The sequence below is a fragment of the Falco naumanni genome, chromosome 4 (genome assembly GCF_017639655.2).
Source record: "Falco naumanni isolate bFalNau1 chromosome 4, bFalNau1.pat, whole genome shotgun sequence".
NCBI classification, from domain to species: Eukaryota; Metazoa; Chordata; class Aves; order Falconiformes; family Falconidae; genus Falco; species Falco naumanni.
Window position 1 is genome coordinate 83,242,332 of NC_054057.1, and position 15,778 is coordinate 83,258,109.

General features: G+C 40.7%; 1 protein-coding gene across 2 annotated transcripts in view; it reads right to left on the minus strand.

The window, feature by feature from the left end:
* Positions 1–5,361: 5,361 nt before the first annotated feature.
* The window catches only part of GNA12 (G protein subunit alpha 12), a 44,705-nt gene continuing 34,288 nt past the window's right edge, over positions 5,362–15,778 (minus strand). For both annotated transcript variants that reach the window (XM_040591783.1, XM_040591785.1), the window contains exons 3-4: positions 13,694–13,744; positions 5,362–12,683 (exon numbers count right to left, since the gene is read on the minus strand). In XM_040591783.1, coding sequence (XP_040447717.1) covers positions 12,114–12,683; positions 13,694–13,744 — 621 coding nt within the window. In that variant the 3' untranslated portion in view covers positions 5,362–12,113. The remainder of the gene's footprint in view (positions 12,684–13,693; positions 13,745–15,778) is intronic.

Genomic DNA, 15,778 nt, shown 5'->3' on the forward strand with positions numbered 1-15,778 from the left:
AGCGTTAGCGTGATGACTGTCTTTTGGCGGACACTCGAGGGGATCTCCTGAGGTGCTTCAGTTCAAAGCCAGGCTTGGAGCCACGAGCTGTAACAACTCACATCCTCTGTAGACTGGCACAGGAGAGAAAACCCTTTGAAAACATTCACACACTCATTGACTATTAACTGAAAGGGGGGAATTACACATGCATTATTCTCTTTCTGCCTTGAGAACTTAAAACCCTGGTCCTCTCCCTCTTCTCTGTTCCGTAAGTCACCCACTCACCAGGAACTGGTGCCGTGCTGGCTCCAGGAGCTGCAGAGCCCGTCTCCCCAGTGCTGGGGCATGCTGTTCCTCTCTGGCTATTTATAGCCGGAGCTCAAGAGGGCAATGGGTTTGAGCTCTGTAAGAGCAGCAGGCTGGGGGAAGGCTCTCTCCATCCCCAGTTCACTCAGACCTCAGCACTGATAACGCGCTCTGTGGCTCACAGCTACGTGGCCGTGCTTTGGTTTTCTCCCATCCAAAAATATCAGCAGGCAGGACTGGGTCCAGTTCAGCTGGAAGGAGAGAGGGTCTAACCACGCAGTAACCCTGCAACGCATTTTTGGGGCGGGAAGGGAGAAGATCAGGGGAAGACGTTTGAGAAAAGCTTGAGATTTACACATGCAGGTGAGCAGAACAGATGATCTCGTAGTAAATTCAACTGGATTTGAGAAACACAACTGACTTCACATCCGCATGATTCATAAGGGGAGAAAAAGGGAGTTCTGGCTTCGGGACTGATGACGGCAATTCCTGGAAACATTTTTTCCAGGCTGCGCGCCTGGCCTGGGCGCAGGCGCTGTGCGGCGGAGCCGCTGCTGCCGCCCTCTCCTGGCAGCCTCAAAGGCGGTGGGGTTCTCATCCAAGACATTCTTCCCAGCAGCAGAAATTTTCCAAACTAATCCTGCTTGAATTACAAATCCATGTACTGCCCCATACTTGCTCTGTTGTTGCCTTAACAGATTTACTATTTTAAGCAAGAGATTACATGCTGTCCAGCCTTGTTCGCTCTTGCTTCTGTACTGAACCATTACGCTGAACTTTAGGAACTTTCCAGAAAGGGGCCATAAACTCTGGATGACAATACTGCCTAAGGGAAATGGGCAGCCTTCTATCACAACAAATCCAAAGACAACAGAGAAAAGGGGTGGCACAGAAACACACTCAACTTCTGGCAGAAGTCAGCGATGGGGAACCTCCCTATGTGATGCTTGACGCACATTCGCTCTGTTGTGAAAGCATGAATTTCTGCCGGAGAGCTGTTGCTTACCAATAATGGGCATTTTTGACAGCATCACTGACAGAACCACCACTTACCAGCTCAGCTTGTCCAGAAGTGCTCCAAGTAAGAAGTAAATGAGCACGGTAACTCACAGCTTCACCTACTCGCATAGGCAGCTCAGCAGGGTCCACAGGCAATATGCGACTTTGCAGTGAAAGGCAGAAGGTAGCTGAATACACTTTTAAAGTTCTTGAGCAGCTGGAGGAGAGAAGATCCATGCACTATTACACCACAGGTTTTTGTTCATGCAAGAACATTTCCGTGGAGCTAGCTACTCTTCACCTCAGCAAAGGTTTCCAGCACTAGTGCTGTACATTACAGTGCAGTGCAACATTTTGTCCCAGGGTCTGAAAGTACTTAAGATCACAAAGTCTAAGGAGTAAGGAGGCAACCTGCGTCACAGAGGAATAAAGTGACTGGCCAAGGTTACACAGAAAATTAAGGTGATAACCAGGACTAAAGCACAAAGGTGCAATTCCTACTCTTCTCTGCATGTATCAGAGTTGTAGAGGGGCAGAAAACAGCTGATGGGAATTAGGAGTAAACCAAATTGAAGGTAAACCCCTAAATAAGATTTCCTGCATAAGGTTTCCAGGGAGGTAACTTGGAAAGGTATGGGAACAGGAGCGTAACTTTCAGCTAATGAGCTGCCAAGCTGTGAAACAAATACAGATGAGATACTTGGGAGTCATTTTAGAAGGTCAAGCTGCATGATCAACCATCTGCAAGTAGTAGGGTACTCTATATATAAATGCACCCCCCAGAAGTTACTTGCAACTCAGCAGCCAAGATCGGAGTTGGTTACAAATGGTCCAGGAACAGAGTTTCAGTGCGTAGTAGGCAGCGGGCAGGAGAACCTGGGTGTTCACTGTGCAGTACATCAGCCACAGTTTGCTGAGCCTCCTGCGGGAAGACAGGCAGTGAAAGGAACTGGGCACCCAGACGGGAAAGGAGGCAAGTCCCAAAGGGCAATGGTACCAGTAGGCTGCTGAGGCATGGCATCGGGGCTCTGGCTGGCAGCTGTGGACACAGCGCTGTTCCTCACCAGGAGCAGGTAATGCTGCTGGTCTGCAGCTGAGACCCAGTTACAAATACCCCCCCGCCCCGGCCCCGCAGCCCTGGGAAGGCAGCGCTTTCGTTTCTCTGGCTCATGACCTGTGGGTGCCTTGTTGTGACAGGCAGATGATCTAGAATTAAACCCTGCCCATGACCTGCCTTCGGAGATCCTCCAGCAGAACCAGGCAACTCCTTCCTGAAGCTGCCGTCTCCCATGTAACAACCCCTAAGGCAATGGGACAACACAGATTCGCACTAGACTCATCTGGCTCAGAACAACCCCCAAACCACACCATCCTGTGGCTACCTGGAACACCTTCCACTATCAAAGTAAATCCTGTCATACCCTTTCTGCCTCAAGCTCAAGGATACTTATTTTGAAGAGACTTCTACAAGTCTATAATCCTGAACAGAACAGAAAACAGTCTTTTAATAGCTTTACGAGCTCATAGAGACAAGTATCTTCTCCCAAGAATAAACAGAACATTCCACTCCTACACTTAAAACAAGAAGTTGCTGTAATTGAAGGGACTAGGGGTACAACACAACTGTCCAGGGAAGAAAAAAACAAACAAACAAAATCCCCTCAAATAGCCCCCCACTCTTTGCTAGTTAGGGGTGATATTGCCCACAACTAGCTAAGGTGGGAGAGGATAAACCAGTGCCTTCCACAGACATTTATCCACCAGTATCCAGCACTTTCCAATTTAAGAGTGGATAGCACCACTTCCCTCCCCTAAAACCCAATACTTTTAACTGAAGTCTGTTTCTGCTGGGCTAAATGGAGGCTTTAAAGGAAAGACACTTTTTGTAAAAATCCCTACATACTCTTCCTAATAACTCTTCCTCCCTTAAGACCATGCAGATTCCCAAGATGCCAGTCAGTCTTGGGGAGAGTGGCAAGAAATTTGATTAATATTTGCTAGTAACTGAATAAACTTCCTCCATGGTCTGTACAAGATAATGAGATACCAGACTGGAGCTAGAAACCACAAGATTTAATTTCTCTCCTCAAAGAGCTGTAATGAACATTTAAATGTTACTATAAGCACCCCAAACCTTATGCCTTGTACACTTTAGCAAAAATACAAGTTATGCCCTGCCAATGTTGTACTTTAGAGAAGCCTCTCCCTGGGGAACTAGTCATGTTTTTTTCCCTTTTACCTTCAGAGTGCTGAATTACTGAAATTACAGAAGAGACACTCTAGTAACAGGTAGCCATGCTGACCTAGGGAAGAGAATTCAAAGTTAATATATTGAGTTTAGGCTGTCCCTGGGGTACAAGCATTCTTCAGCACTGAAAAGACAAACCTACCTGCAGAGCCAACCGCCTCAGCCTCTGCTCTTACGGGGCAACACCTCTGCAGCTGAATTATGAAAGGGACATCTTTGCTGTATGAAGTGAGATAGTTTGAGATACAGAAATATTGGCAAGTATGGAAAAACGGTGTCACTAAGATACCCTGATTCAAGCCTCCTTCCGTGTGTCCCAAACAAAAATTTAAATCCCACTGAAACTGGTGCTGTTTAAGTGCCTGCTCACAACTGCTGACTAGGAAGGACTGAGCTCAGGCAGGCACTCCAGTGACAACACATTTCTTATTTTGATTAAGTCTTTGGAGATTCAGCAATTCAGATACCACAGAACTTCAATACAAACCAACCAAACTCCAGCCAGCTTTCAACTGACAACTTGAAATAACCCCTCCTTTGCTGCCTGCTGGTGAAGCGTCTCAACCACCTGGCATGGCCCTTGTTTTCAACATCAATGTGCTCCAGCAGATATTGCCAGAAAGAGCTGTTTCTTGCTCCAGTGAGAAACCTATTAAACTTTTTCTGTATGTTATCTTGTAGCTCTGTAATTCACTGGAATAATTTGGCTCAGGAAAGGGCTAACACTTGCTTTCACAGAGCTGACCAAAGAGGTCACTTGTAGCTGCTGCTGTTGCCTTGACTTTCTCAGATTAGAAAGTACCTGATCACACCTGGAAACCTCCTATTAGTACATACTGAATTTTCAAGTCATCTGCCCTCATTTTCAGAGATGCCGAACACTGACAATATGCATTGTTACCTGAAAGTGCTCAGCACCTCTGGGGGAAAAAAAAAAAACATCCCAAACCCAAAAGTCAGCCATTCCTGAAAGCTTGATGTAACAGAGGACCTAACATTTCCAGTGATTAGTAAAAAGGACAAACAATGCTCCATGAAGTGTTTCAGACTGTGTACCTGCCAATGTAATTGATTAGACATTACTAGTTCACACAAGAAACAACTAAGGTTTGCCACAAAAATCTGCCAATGTGACCTTTTGAAGTACAAGTGAGAAAAGGTTAATGAGATTCCTAAGAACTGGAGTTTAAGTTCTGGCACAATTAGTTGATGCCAGGATGGCGATGCCGTAAGACAGGGATACCGATGCCTCTCCAAAGGTCAGTGGTTCTACGCCGCTGTAGAAGATACCACAGCACACAAGTGAGTCCAGCAGAGGGGACCAGCACTGGAAAGAAGCAAGTATAGTTCCCATGGCTGTTACCACATGCTATACAGCCGAAGAGGAGTCTCTAACAGGTGTTGCTAACTCAACAGGGTTAATTATTTAATATTTATTTAATATTAATAATTTAAAAATTCTTGCTAAGCTTAAAATAAGCTTAAAATAAGCACAAACTCTAGCTGTGTCTCCCCTTCCACTTCCCATTAGTTCCGATGCCTAAGTCAGCTATGGAAATGCTACAGATGACTGAACTGGAAGTTTTATACAGGTTAATGTTCCACCAGCCTTCAATTCCTGGACAGACTTGGGAAGAATGATTCAGACCAGAACTGGAAAGGTGGGAGATACATAAAGATTGCAGAACAAGATTTTATTGCATGGCAGCTGAAATTTCATGCAGCCCACGCTGTAATTTATTCAAAAAGCGGGTCTCTTGCAGAAAATTCTTTAATAAAGCAAAAAATGTCACTCTAGACTCTGTTGAAAGATAAAACCCAAGAAGAACAGTATAACAAGTCAAGTTTTAATAGATTTATAAAATTCATATATACAAAACAGTAAACTAAGTCACCAAAGCTGTAAAATACACTTTTTACACATCACAATATAATTTTATCTAGTACACAGTTTTCATAAATTGAAACTATTACAGCAAGTAGCTGCTTCTATCATGGATGCTGTTTGGTGCTAGAAAGACACTTACGTGAGCAGTCTGGAACTGTGCTTTTACTTTATGCATTTTTTAACCTTCTTTTAGTTTGTCACGGTTTTTAAAGTACTTTCCTGTGAATTGTTAGAAAATTAAGGCTAAACTCAGGCCTTCCTTACCCAGTGCAGTGAACTCGTTTAAAAAAAGAGAATGATATTGCATAGTATGTGTGTTACAATGCATAGGCACCAGAGAGCAAGTAAATTGCAGAATAAAAGATAACATTAATTGGCTTCCTAGCTACATGATTGTGTCATGAAATAACTTTGTGTTTTCAGTTTGCTTTCATACATATTGATCCATAAACAAGACAATTCATCACAAGAGCAATAAATACTAGCCATTTTGTTAAGTGGAGTCTCCGGAAATACTTTTTAGCTTGTACCATCAATTCAAGCTCATTACGCATTTGAGGTAACAAAACCTGTACACCGGAAGAACGCACATTATCTCATCATAAGAGAGTTAACGGCTTCAATACAAATGGGAGCTTGAACAGGTTTTCAAACCTCAGTCCACCAACCATGCTTTCCAAGTCTCATGAGCTACCAAAAGATCATTTCTCTTCCACATCCCCCTTCTCCCTGCCATCTTTTCTCAACTTTTGTGCCCAACCACCTGCACATAAGCTCAGCACAAGAGATTGACAGGAAGTACTAGCAGAGAAGCAGCCAGTGTTATCCAAAAAACTATTCCTTCCCTCATAAGATGCTCTCTCAGGTCTTACTTATCAACAATTTTTACTCTCCATCTGTTGCAGTGTTTATTCAAATAATGGAAACAGTCTCCTACCTAGCCGTTCCCCTGGGATACTTCTCACACTCTGGTATCTTGAAGAAAGTTTAGGTAGTTGTTAGAAAGGAGTAAAATGCACTGTCTGGCCAGAGATTTGCATACTGTAATTTAGCAGAAATTGAGTTTTAGCACCCAGTTATGAACAGATGAAGAGAGATTTACAGCGGAAGGGTGTGCAGCTGCAGCATGGGCAGCCTTGCCAGCCTGCTGCTGTTAATTCACAGCCAATAGCTCTCTGGAGTCACTCAAAGCTTTTGGGGTCAACACAGATGGCATTTCACTTCAATAAAGTCAGTCTTCAAGCACCATCAGCTTTTGGGATCTGTCAATAGCTCTCCTCTTCTGCTCCCTTCCAACATACTTTGGCTTTTTTACCAGAATGCCCACCTTGGAAGTCAGCACTGCTCTTTATTTCCTCTCCAACTGTGAATATTTTCACATTGGACAGAATGTATGACCTTCAGACATATGCCAAGAGCTGGGCTGTGATACAGTTCATCAAGCCAGGCACAGAACCACTAGCACTGACAATCTAGTACCTCCATACTCCCCACTCATTAACAAAACAAGCATATCGACACATAGATTAACTTCAACACTGCTTTCCAAATGCCATTAGAAAAAGATAAAAATGTCAAGAATCAAGCTAAACCATCCAACCACCAAGATGAGCAGAGATAGCATCACCTGGTGAGTAGAGCAGCAGTTTCAGCTCTAAATATCCTGGCTTTACTCACTTCCATCTATGTAAAAAAAGAATAGTGTTAAAACAAAGAAGTGCCCACTTCACAGCACAAAGCAGAGATCACCCCAGCTAATGACAAAACAGCTAATATTAAAAAGCACTAGGTCTTGTATTGTCTTGGCAATTACTTCCCCACTAGGCTAGACAGTCCTCACCCAGAAGTGTGTGGAGTTAATATTAATTCAGGCCAAGTCTGGCCCAGACCATGCCAGCCTTCCTGATCCATAATGCATGCTCCCTAGAAATCTGTTAAAGACTCTTTTACTGAAGTAGGCACAGATGTTTTATAGTTGCTACTGAAACACCCTACCCACCACTTTGTGTTACAGAATTAGAGTGTACTGAGGTAAAGAGTTAACAGTGCTATATTAGAACCCCTGACTACACCATGTGATTTTATACTAGAAAAATGATATAGAAAAGAAGCTACTATTAAACTTATAAAAATCAACGTAGTTCTCGTCATGAGAGATCAGTGTTTGGCTTACATGACAAGCTGCGCTGTATGGAGGTGTTACTGCATATTGTGTCTGTGTCTCAAGCTGGCATGCACCAAACTGTCTATGAACCCATAAGTACTCCTGAAAATTTGATGACACAAGCAAAGCTAAGTCAGGCGTCAAAACTCCCTACTTGAAAATCAGAGGGGCCTTTTACAGAAATCCTGTAGTTCCATGCAGCAGAATCATTTTTTCCAGGAGAACTAAAGAGGTACATACTTAGAAAATACTCTAAAATACGGAGTTAATATCCACAGACAGCCATCTAAAGGCAGCAAAGGGCTTTTCTAAAGTTCTATTCTCTGGAAGGTAGTTGCCTGTCACTAACAAAAGCTGCTAGTTTCTTCAGTGGTTCCATGTCTATTCTTTTAATTTCTTTAACTCTACTATTCTTTGCAGATTACAGTAACCAGGACTGGTGAATACCCAGGGGCATGGGGACATGGGAATGAAGGCGGGGGGATCACACACGGACAGGACAGGACACACTTTTTAAATGTGCCACCTTTCATACAAAAAACCCTACTATAGCTATCCTAGTGGAATTACACTTTTTTCTGCTGTGCCATACACAGATGAGCTCTTCCTGCTCCATTTCACTACACTTTTTTTGCCATTAGCTTCTCCACTCTGTCTGCTTGGCTGAGGTTCAGGCTTTAGTTGGCTCAGAAAGCCTGTGAACAGTCATCTTCAGGAGCTTCTTCATGCTTGTAACATGCCCGGTTCTAGGCTTTACACAGCAGTATTTTTTAAAAATGAATATGTTATCAAGTTAATAAGTCAAATAATCTATGCTGACATATTAAATAAAGTAAGATCAATTGTTTTTAATCAAACTGGAAGCATCTTTGAGTTGTAGTGTAGAGCCGAGGGGCCAGTAATTTACTTTCCATAATGGATATTAATTAATTTTCAACATTAAGAACTATTTAATTCCTTCAAAGTGACAACTCCCTATAAATATGTCACTTAGAAAACTATTCTTCCTTTTTAATTCTAATTCATCTGTCACTTTGTAATGCCATCTAAAAATTATTCAGAGAATGACATCACTGCAATCTGAAGGAATGGTACTGACTGATATGCTATATTAGCTTAAAGCCTGTTTTGAGGACAACAAATACAAAGCAGCATTTGATAAAGGACTCCCATTTAGGTTTTCTACTTAAATGGAACTGCAAGATTACGTAAGTCTCTCTTGCAAGCGCTTCCTCTCTTTGTCCTTGGGAGAGACAACCTGTTTGCAACACCCCATCACTAGTCATTGACCTGTGGGTGTCAGAGGAGGGACAGCAAAAGGCTGCCTTTTTTTTCTTTTTTAAAAAAAAGTAGTTATTCAAGGTCTCTATCTGATTATCATCCTGCCTGTGACCCATTTCCTGACTAGCCAAATGAACAATAAGCCTATAAAGAAGAAGAAGAAGAAAAAAATAATGTTATCTCCAGCTGTGTTTACCTGCAAAGTTCTCCAGGATGTCACTTAAAATAAAATTATCTGTTTGTTTCTTGTGGAAGGACTAAGCAACTGACCAAGCCTATCCTGAGATGTTTGTACAACCTAATCTACCTAAATTCTGCTTAGTAATTAACTGATTTACCATAAGAAGATTTTCTGGCTTTATTATACAACAATATACCTTGACAAAACAAACAAACAAAAAACCCCTCAGTTGTGGCAAGAAGTGAAGTGTATTTTGCAGAGAAAGCTGCCACTTAAGTCCTTTTTACTCATGGACCAGATTCTTTGCAAACTTGAGAAGTGCTTGACTTTTGCAAGAAGTTGTTCCTGATCTTGGGTTCCTGGTGTGAACCATCACTATCAAAGTTTGATGGAACACAGAGCCAAACTACTGATTTCCATCTGCAGATTACAGCATCGTGTTTAGGCCCATTTTATCAATAGAAAGAAGAAAGGCAATAATGGGCCTGAGGTGAGCAAACTGCTTCCCTAAACCTCTGATTTCGTGTGCAAAACTACCATATCATATAAAAAAAGTTATATGCTTGAAGAGCTCAATATGAGATATCTCATTCTGTTTCTTTTTCAGGTGCAGATTTTAAGTTACTTAAAATATAAGTTGCATTATTAAGTCTGCTCAGAGCTTTAAATCCGTGAGGTTACTAAAGATACAAAACCATGGATGAGCATGAAGAGAAAAAGAGAACAGGAAATTGCATGCTATGCCTCCCAGGTAAAACTACAGTAGATTCAGACATAAAACTGAGGTAATTCTTGAGAAAAATACAGTTGAAAGGGAATGTTTAACTCATTTGAGAAAACAAGCATAATACTAACCCATCTAGAAAATCTAGTGAAAGAATAAAGCTCACAGCAAACTAGGAAAAGTCAAGACAACCTAGAAGTCAGATCAGCCCACAACTGCTTCTTCCTTCCTGGTGTCTTCTGTGAAGTGGAAACTACTACCAAGCTCCCCAAGAATACTTCAAAGCTTTGAAAACAGTCTTTAGTCCTCAGCCAAACAAACGGACTAGCTTACAGAAACGCACTTTACGTGATGAGTAAACTTGTTCGCGTTACTGTGTTGAAACATTTACCTTTTCAAATGTAATAGTCTGAAGAGTTTCCCCCCATCTGAATATTAGTCACATAACATTTTCCCCCTTCAAGGTTAAAAATGAATAAATATTTAAACGACAGAGTTGGTCCTGGAAAAAATAAGACTTGTTACAAAGAAGCTAATTCCTGATTAAGTTTGCTCAAATTTAAGCTAGATTTTCCCATCTGCAAATTTTCAGTTGCTTCTTACCTTGACACTGTGTGCACTACACGGCACTGAAATAGCCACATCTTTCCCACTCTGAAGCCTGCACAAGAAAGCCAAGAGACTGCTACATTAGCAAACTACCCAAAAATACCGATATGAACATCTGCAAGCTTCAGAGGGGAAGAAAGATTCCAGATTTTATCCAAATTAACATGAAAGGACAACGGAACAGGACTTTTTTTGACCACATTTCCCATGGGATTACCAGCTGAAGTAAAATGTTGCTTGTTTTGACATGCCATTACAGGCTCAAAGGGGATATGAACTCCAGGGAATCTGCTGACCTTCTACGGGTACAAACAGCCCTTCAGGTTTTATTCTTGGATAAAAGTCTATGACAAAAATTGCAGTAAACAGTAAACTATGTTTGAAAATTACCTAATGGAGAGCACTACAATGTTGATATAAAAGGCAGATCTTCAGTTTGTCCATGTACCCCACTGTAGAAGTAAAGATCCGATATATCTGTACACAAAAAAAGGCACCTGACAGTTAGTTGCACAGACTGAGAGAGCTAGGAAATTAACAGTTCGTATCAACATTATTTATAGCCTCTTGCAATTTTACACACAAACCATTGCCCAAAATGGGCAACTCCAAACTTGAGTGTACTCAGAATTACATGTGCATTACTATAGGCTAAAGATCCCATTAAGACACAGATTAAAGGCTAATTTTACAGCAAGGTCTTGCTGTCCAAATACATCAGTGCAGCTGTAAAACTGGGATCTCTAGGGTGTTCAGTCTTCCTATAAGGTCAGCTGTTGGGAACTAATCAAGCAGCTGCTGTACTACCAAACCTTTGCTTAAGAGTTTAATCAGCTTTCAAACTTTTGAATGTAGATAAAGCCCTGTCACGCAAGATACTGAACCTTCACAAACACTGCCAACTGTGGGTGTGAGAACAGTGCTGGATTTCCATGAAGTACATCTCACTTGAGCACCCACTGTGCGGATAGATGGTCAGGTGCTCTAGCACAAGCTGCTTCACCAAGGAAATCCGTTTCCCCATGATGTAATACCCTTCACACATAGTGCAAAATAAACCCTTCTCTGTATCAGTGAGGCCCAAACTTCCCATTCAGTTTACTCCAACATGGGTTTCCTTATACAGTTTTAGACTTTTGCCTCAGGAGACTCATGCAAAACTTTCAGACAAGAGCTGTGCATCAACCTTGATAAGTGGATTCCAGACCATTGGCAAAGCTGAACATGCACACAAGATCTGGTTATATCCCTAAGGGTTAAGACTGGAACTTCCACTAATGTTCTCCAACACAGCTGCCAATCTCATTACATTTAGATTCGTTTGATTGATTCAGCACCTCCAAACTACAAAAAAAAGGCAGTTTGCATAACTAGCATCTCTGAAAAATGAGCACATTCATTTAAAACAACGCATCTTCCATACATGGGTTGTCAGAGATTTCTTTTTTCTAAGAAGGCAGAAGGTGGTTGTGTTATTCAGCATTCCAAACTAGGTACAGAACCTACAACGGCCATGTTTCAGTAGTGTTTCTAGTCCAAATGATTCAGTAGCTAACATCAACATTTGACTCCTTCGGCCTATAGCTCCTCTGTTTGGACTGGCTAGTTTACAGCATTCCTGAGCCAAGTAATTAGCATGGGTCCTACACCACATGCAAGGGCCATAAAGAAAGAATAAAAACTTTGATCTAACCCTCCAGCAAATTTTAACAGAACATCGGCTGCTCTCCTTCACTGCAACATAATATCCTTCAGATTCTCTTGAAGGATCGTGTCCTTCACAGCATGAAACACAAAGCGAATGTTTTCAGTGTCTATGGCAGTGGTGAAGTGATGGAAGAGCGGCTTACTACGGTTTCTCCTCTTTCTGTCAAAGCACTGCACCAGATAACGTTGAACATCTTCTAGCCTGTGAGGGTCACCTTTGAAGTCCGAGAAATACTTCTTAATGCTGACAGTCTTTACCTTCTCTACAAGAAGATCCATCTTGTTGAGGAATAGAATAATGGAAACATTAAAGAAAAGCTTGTTATTGACTATTGTCTCAAAGATATTCATGGACTCCACAAGTCTATTTGTGCGCCTGTCTTCCATGAGAACCTGATCATATTCACTGGAGGAGACCATAAACAAAATTGAAGTTATTCCATCAAAGCACTGGAACCACTTTTGACGCTGAGATCTCTGTCCACCTACATCCACCATCTTGAAAGGTATTTTTTTAATGATGAAATCATGCTCTACTATCCCCTTTGTGGCTTTTCTAGCCAGCAAAATATCTTGTTTGCTGGGGAAATAATTCTGTAAAAGAAAGAAGAAATGTGTCAACAAAAGTCCTTCAAAATGCTGGCTAATGCCAGTATTAAAGTAACGGGAGAAATCAATAGGAACCATGATTTTTTTAATCATCAAATGAAAAACGAATACTCGAGAATAATGAACTGTTGACCATTTATCTGAGCACACTGATAAACAGCTACAGAAGATCCTGAGACATATGAGAATAAAAATATAGGACTAATGCACTTATTCACATTTTTATCTTTCAAGCCTCATTTTCAGGCTGAAGTGTATTTTTTCCACTATGAAATTCTTAGCTACACTGTTATCACCATTTAGGTAGCGTTCAGTAAAGCAGATCACCAAGTCATCCCTAAAAGTGGTGTTTTGTTTTGTTTTGTTTTTTTTTTTTTCCTTTTTTTTAAAAAATCTAGTTTTTCATGGTTCATTACTCTTACAAAGGATGTATTGCAAACTTTAGTGGAAATAATTCTTCTGGGTTCACACTCCATGACCAGTGGGAACAGCAACATGTTCTATGACAGGTTCTGGCCCAGACTACCCTACCACCGTAGGAAAATTTGCTCTTCAGAAGCTTATCACCGCTACTCTTCAGATCTCCTGAAGGATGTTTTCATTACAGATTTTGAATCTCATAGGTGCTAGTAATTTTTTTTTTTAATTTGGTAAGGCTTCATTCTGCTCCCTTTAAGTAGCACCAACCATCAGATCATCACAGAAAGTGAATGATATCCAGAGACTGTGTAAAAGGACAGGTAAAAAAACCTGTGCATTGCATACAACTTCCGTAAACAGTATTTGTTATCTTGTCAAAAAAGATTAAGCAAATACTAAGCTTCAGGTTTTTTACTCTTTCTATTTACTACTGCTAGAGAGAGAACACTGAAGTTATTTAATACATTATTATTTAATAAAACCCTCACAAACTAAAAAGCATTAATTATAGCACATCCAGGCTTCTATTATCTTTTTCAGCTCTTTTGGTTCAGAAAGCAAAAGGTATGTCTTACCAGCTGACCAATCCGATCCAGGTTATCCAGGAAGTATTTCACCGATTCACCCTGTGGAAAAGGAAAGAGATGGGAACTAAGCTTGTTTCTAGGATAGCAAATCCAACTGAACTGTATCACCTTTTCACTTTCCAACATGCACTGAGGTCTAACAGAGCAGTATCCCAGGTGGAAGCTTGGACAACATCCCGATATGCTTCAGGAGCTGGAACAGCAGAAGTACAGTATAGCCTAATTCACGTAAACTGCTGATCATGAAGTAGAGCTGCCATAATATACTACTGACATGTAGGTAAGGTAGTATTTCTTCTAAAAGCAATTCTGTCTTAGTTCTAGAAAAATCAAAGTTGAGTAGAGATCTGAATAAATGCTCAAATTATCTAGTTAATCTTTACAATAAAAGGGAAGTATTACTTAAATCAGTCCTTTGGTTTAAAGAACTAGGCTTTTTCCCTTTGTATGACAAACACCATTAACTGACACTGGGTGGGAGCAAAAATTAAGCACATTTGTAAGAAACCAACATATTTTGTTCAAAATTTGTAACAATGAGCAAGACCATATCCTAGACTAGTTGGCATATCTTTAGAAAAAGGAAAGATTTAAGTCATCCACAATTTGTGATAATTTAAGCTAGACTTGTTTGTCAAAAAAAGGAAAGGAACGTTCTGAAGGACTTTCTCTTCTAGAGATTGTTTCCCTTTTAGGCTCAAGAGTTATAACAATGGATTTGATCATTTCATGCAAAATCCTTCAGTAGTTATACTGAGAAGAACATAGGCAATGTTTAGAAAGAAAATTTATTCATGTTCTGAAAATGGGCAAGGGAAGTTTTGTGAGGGTTTCATTGTGATGTTTGTTTGGTTTGGGTTTTTTTGTGTTTGCTTTTTTTTTTTTTTTTAAACAAGCTTCCCAGCTTCCCCATGTATCACACTCAAATCAAGTGCCACTTCACACTTGTGGATAGAAGCAGCCCTGCACATACTTTTTAGAAGTAATAAAATTGTTTCCACATAGATGCAAACTTTACTTCTGGAGTAAAACTATCTTTGGCAGAAGTCCATTCTCCTTCAAACACTTCCCTTTCTTCAGATGAAGATGATCTGTTCAGTAAGAAAGTGTTCCTTGTTGTTTAGGACATGTGTTTTGCAGTTGTATCCATGTCATAAGAACAGTAAAATGGTAAATCTTGCTGTCTTTTAATAATATTAGGCATCAAAAGACATTACATACATCACAGATCAGGGCTGTGTCAGTAATGACCAAGCTGACAGTAGGTACCTTCACCAAGTCACTAATTCAGAATGAGAACACTCCCAAAATACCATCTCAGATTTCAACAGCAATATAAATTCTTAAACCATATGTTCTCCTCTACACCATAGGCTTGAGACAGCAGAATAGAATTATTCTCCTCCAGTGCAACTGTGAACAGATGGCAACACAACAGTTCATTTTGAAAAATCAGACTGGAGGTCTGAGGATTCAGTGTACTGTACAAGTACATACTTTCAGCATAAGGTATAGACAAAAAGGAGCTGTAGTTTATTATTCCTTAACATTTTAAACTGGAAGTGTCTTTTCTTAAAGGAGAAAGAACAATTTGCAAAAACCAACCATGTACTGCAGAAGATTTACAGTGGATTGCTAGCAGAAAAAATTGCTTTTGGGGGGTGGGGGGAGGTATCCAAAGAACAATTGCTCTAAGAACTTCCTTACAATCATGAATTTTCATAAGGTGAAAGTAATTTCCTGTATTTTTTGGCACTCTGTTGGATCAGAAGAGATATCGCAGACCACATGAATAAGACAAAAGGTCTTCCTGTACAGCATTAGTCATATTTAGGAGATGGAAGAACACAAAAAGAAAAGGTTCCTGAAGCTACAAAAAACCATTCGCCATCTATTGTGTTTTGTCCTACACAATGCCTTTAGATGTACAATGATGCTGCAAACTGGCTGTCTCTGATACAACTTGTTCCTATTTTCTAACCAGCTGCTTTATGTGTCCTTGCCTTGTCCATACACCCTCCCACGCTGAGAGCAGGAAACAGCTGTACAGATGTAAACTGCTGGAACACATAA